General features: G+C 47.9%; 1 protein-coding gene across 2 annotated transcripts in view; it reads right to left on the reverse strand.

Moving 5' to 3' along the window:
• The window catches only part of sdk2b (sidekick cell adhesion molecule 2b), a 200,908-nt gene that overhangs the window by 38,324 nt on the left and 157,584 nt on the right, over positions 1-5,000 (reverse strand). For both annotated transcript variants that reach the window (XM_035533472.1, XM_035533471.1), the window contains exons 13-17: positions 4,072-4,248; positions 3,534-3,670; positions 3,249-3,396; positions 1,396-1,536; positions 267-448 (exon numbers count right to left, since the gene is read on the reverse strand). In XM_035533472.1, coding sequence (XP_035389365.1) covers positions 267-448; positions 1,396-1,536; positions 3,249-3,396; positions 3,534-3,670; positions 4,072-4,248 — 785 coding nt within the window. The remainder of the gene's footprint in view (positions 1-266; positions 449-1,395; positions 1,537-3,248; positions 3,397-3,533; positions 3,671-4,071; positions 4,249-5,000) is intronic.

The raw sequence follows: 5,000 nt of genomic DNA on the forward strand, positions 1-5,000 counted from the left end.
TAAGTGGCGGCCATGGGTAATTATACCCAGCAGACACCCTGCACACAGAGCACCCAGTGGGAGCCAGAACCTTGAGCACAAGGCGCCAGCCGAGATCCAGGTAGTACATCCCAAAAGGCCAGTGGACGCTACACCGTGCCTCCCCATCATTCACCAAACGCCCTGCAGGCAGCCCCGCCCAGTGCAGACCCCAGAACGTCCGGACGGAGCAAGTCCAGGGCTGCAGTGGTCCGGACGCGCGAGGATGAGCGGTCTAAGGGTCTCACCTCCTTGCAGTGTCCACTCCGTCACCTTGTGGCAGTACACGCCCAGGCCTGCTGCGTTGTATGCTGCCACTTCCATTTCATAATTGGTCCAGATGATGAGATCCTCCAGGAGGAGGTTTGTGACTTCCGGGTTGGAGATGTTCTTGTACTGGATGTCCACTGGCAGACCCGTTAGGCGGTAGCTGGAACAGACAGCACGGAGGTCACCGTTGTAACGGCGTGTTGAGCTCACCATCTCTGTCGCCCTGCCGTCTGTGTGATGGTGTGTGGATTTCTGTAGTTACAGCTTCAATCCCAGTGCCTATAGTCTATATTTATTACCATGGATTTGGTAAAACACTTTCTGTAATGTAAATGCACCGATTATAATCTAGTCAGGATATAATCAACATACAAGATGCATGAAACAACCAAGTGTAAACAAGGACTTACATTTCCCAGTGAGCAAATGTGCCGTTCAATATCGAAATAACAGAGCTAGACATAATTTGATTTCCCTCTACTCTTCAGCATCTCTCTCTCTCTCTCTCTCTCTCTCTCTCTCCATTTCTCTCTCTGCCTCTGTTTTTTGCACTGAATAGCGTGATGAGCAGAGTGAGTGGGTCACAACGGACCTAAAGTTTGGCATAAATATTTATGGCTGCAGTCTGTGAGCGCAGAAAAGGGGTCCCACCCACCAAAGCCCGGCATTGCTCTGAATTACTGACACAGAGAGTGAGAGAAAAACAAAACAACATGAAATGGAGAACGAGAGCGAGAGGAACGAGGTCATTTTTTTCTGTTTGAAACAAGAAATAAAGTTTTTAACCGAATCATTTCAGTGGTATGTAGTAACCACCACAGCAGCACCTGTAAAACGCATACGAAGCGGGTCTTTTTAGTGAAGTCACTCCTTGTACGCCCGTTAAAGCTCAGAGTGCAGCGTAGCGCTAGTGAAGCGTAATAACCTCGCCCGGGTGTGCTGGGAGTACTGGGAGCTCAAACACAACAAACACTTGGATTTCGTTAGAAGTCCTGCAGCACCTGTGGGGACATCACTGTGAGAGCGCGTGAAGGCTTTACTGTGTTCGCTCCGCTGAACAGGTCCACACACCATGGAGAAGAGCGTGGTGGTACTGCAGGGACTCACCGTATGATGTATCCACGGAGCACGCCATTCTGCTGGCTCTCCGGGGGAGGCTGCCACTGGATCATGATGGAGGAGTTGGTACGGCCGCTGGCAATCACGTTCTGAGGGGGGGCGCTAGGGGGCTCCTCTGGGAGAGACACTCTGTGAACGTGTGTGTGTGTGTGAGAGAGAGAGTGTGTGTGTGAAATTCACCTGGCAAGAGACTCCAAGTGGACTCTGACTCTACTGACTCTGACTCTACTCCACTCTACTGTCTCTGACTCTACACTGACTCTACTCCACTCTTACTGTCTCTGACTCTACACTGACTCTGACTCTACACTGACTCCACTCTACTGTCTTGGACTCTACACTGACTCTACTCTCAATCTTACTATCTCTGACTCTACACTGACTCTAACTATACACTGACTCTATTCCACTCTACTGTCTGTGACTCTACACTGACTACTCTGACTCTTACTATCTCTGACTTTACACTGACTCTGACTCTACTCTGGCTTTAGCTTTCTGAATGTCTCCTGTATATGCTCATTATTCCAAACTCATTCTCACTTCATTGCTTTAACCTTTGTGTGGCAGATCACTGGTCTTGGAAGTAACTGTTGGACCGGAGTAACTGCTGGACTGGAATAGCTGCTGGACTGGAATAGCTGCTGGACTGGAGTAACCTCTGGACTTGAATGAGTGCTGGACTGGAATAGCTGCTGTGTGAATTGGTCTACAAGTTTCCTTCCTACATTGTGTCATCCTCTGCAATGTCCTTCTCCTGGTGACGTCTGAACCTGAGATTAACAGCCTGTTGCAAACACCTGCCTTGTACACAAATAATGGGTCCCATGATGCATCATGGAAGCAGAAAATACAACACACACAAGTTCAGCCAGCCCCATATGTCACACCCTATACAATATTCATGTGGTACCATCTGTAAGGCTGGACCTGACTGGCTCTCTGTAGCCTGTCTGGTAACGTTTGAAAAAAGAATGTCACTCAATTTAACAGTCTGTTCACTCTCTGCTTTTGCAAAGGGGCATGTGATACCAGCTCAAGAGTCATGTGATACCAGCTGCAGAGTCATGTGATACCAGCTCAAGAGTCATGTGATACCAGCTCGAGAGTCATGTGATACCAGCTCCAAAATCATGTGATACCGGCTCCAGAGTTGTGTGATACCAGCTCAAGAGTCATGTGATACCAGCTCCAGAGTCATGTAATACCAGCTCCAGAGTCATGTGATACCAGCTCAAGGGTCATGTGATACCAGCTCTGAGGGAAGCCAAAGAAATGTGGCACAGAACAGAATCATCTCAATGCATTTTATGAAACCTAAAATTTGCGCTATAATATCAGACTTAAGAAATGCTGCAAAGCTGAACCCAAAATACCAAAAGGGGATTGGTTGAGGTCCCTTTACCTCTCCAGGGCCGAGCACAAAGGGGGGGGCGGAGTCTCTAGCTAGGGGCTGCTGGGAAAATGCAAATTAGTGCAGTTCTACAGAACAAAGTATGACATTTAAAAAACAAAAACACCTCACCACTTCAGTAGAGCCCCCAGGCTTCTGCATTACAGCAGAGAACACGCTAAGCCTGTCCAATTAGCTGTGTTTATTAGTCATGTTACTCTAGAGTCAGAGAAGGGGTTGCTCTACTTTTACCAGAAACACACACACACACACATATACTGTGTGTCTCTGTGGAGCCCTGTAAGGCTGTTGGACTGCACATCTGTAAGGCTCTTGGTCAGTATTACTGTAGGGCTGTTAGGCTGATGGGCAGTAAGACTGTGAGGCTGTTGGGCAGTATTACTGTAGGGCTGTTAGGCTGATGGGCTGTTTTGCAGTAGGAGCTCACCTGTCTGTCTCCCTGCTGAACGGGCCTTTTCCCACATTGTTAACAGCACAAAGACGAAACTGATACGATCGTGCTGGTATCAGTCCACCCACTGTGACTGCTGTGGACTCCGGCTCAATATTAGCCAGGAGTATCATCCATGGAGCATCTGAATACACACACACACAGTGTTATATCAACCCAGTATACTATACGACTGTCCTCTACTGCCCACAGCTGAGATCAGTCTCAGTGAGACCAAACTCAGTGACATCAGCCTCATTTTCTGAGTGAGGGTTCACTCACTGTTCTCAGAGACCTCCAGCATGTAGCGCATCAGGGGACTGTTGCCGTCGAAGGGCTTGGCCCAGGTCAGATTGATGGCCCTCCTGTCCACGGTGCTCAGCTCTGCACTGGGGCTCTCCGGAGCATGTGGGAGCTGCCTATTGAATAAAGAAATAAGAAATAATTCTTATAGAAACGCATGAATTCCTGACTGATGTGGACATTTTGGAAAGCTAGCAAAGGCCATGTGACCAGAGGAGACTAGAGGCGTGAAGGTCGGTTATGTTCGCGGTTTGCCACGGCTCCTTCAGGTGGTGTGTGTTCTGGGCTCCCACCACCGCCGGTTATTGTAATATCAACTTGTACATTATTTATGCTTTATGTCACTGAATGCTACATCACATTTCAGTGCACTGTTATATCGGGCCGTGTGTCGAACATTGTCGGGCGGTGAGAGGATCGTCAAAGGAGAGAGGAAGGGGAGCGAGAGAGAGAGGGAGGGAGAGAAAGGGGATGGAGGGATAGAGAGGGAGAATAAGAGAGGAGAGAGGAGAGGTACCTGACTCTCAGATGTGCGCTGTGTGAGTCATTCCCCCCCACTGATGTCACTCTGCAGGTGTACGTGCCGATGTCACCTGACCACGTCTGAGAGATGTGCAGTGTCCCATTAATGTCCAGTCGTAACCGTGGTGACGACTTTGGAGTAACCGCCTGGCCGTCCTTCTCCCAGACAAACCTAAACACGCGTACATGCAAAATAAATAAATTAAGCACCAGGTTTATTTGGGTTTCAGGACCTAGAGACACATCTTTAGACGGTGTGTCTTTAGTTGGTTTGGACAGCGTGTCTAGTGTTTAGACATTCACAGCATTTAGCTGACACTTTTATCCAAAGCAACTTACAATTATGACGGAGTACAACTTGAGTAATTGAGGGTTAAGGGTCTTGCTCAGGGGCCCAACAGTGGTAATGGTGGGACTTGAACTGGTAGCCTTCTGATTACTAGTAGAGTACCTGAGCCACTGAGCTCCCACTACCCTGCACATGCACGCACACACACAAACACACTACCGCTGCTTCAAATTACTGCTGCCATTCAACCCAATTACTCTTCCTAATTCCAACTGTGGCCAAGCAGGTGTTCCATAGAGAGAGAGAGAGAGAGAGAGAGAGAGAGAGAGGGTGAGGTAGAGGGATACAGAAGAGAGAGAGGGAGAAACAGAAAGGATGAGGAAGGAGGTATAAAGCTGAATAAAGGATGAATACACAATTTTATCTCCTTGCGTTCAGACTGTGCCCAATCCAAGACCCCGTGGATGCTACCGGTTTAAACAGTTGACTACAGATTAAACAGCTCATTACAGATTAAACAGATCATTACAGCTCAGATTAAACAGATGATAATATAGGTCTTTTCTGTAAGAAAATCATTTTTATGTTGTAAGAACAGAACCGATGATTTAAGAATCAGTTACCTTAGTAACCAA

This window comes from Electrophorus electricus, chromosome 14 (assembly GCF_013358815.1).
Source record: "Electrophorus electricus isolate fEleEle1 chromosome 14, fEleEle1.pri, whole genome shotgun sequence".
Taxonomy (NCBI): Eukaryota; Metazoa; Chordata; class Actinopteri; order Gymnotiformes; family Gymnotidae; genus Electrophorus; species Electrophorus electricus.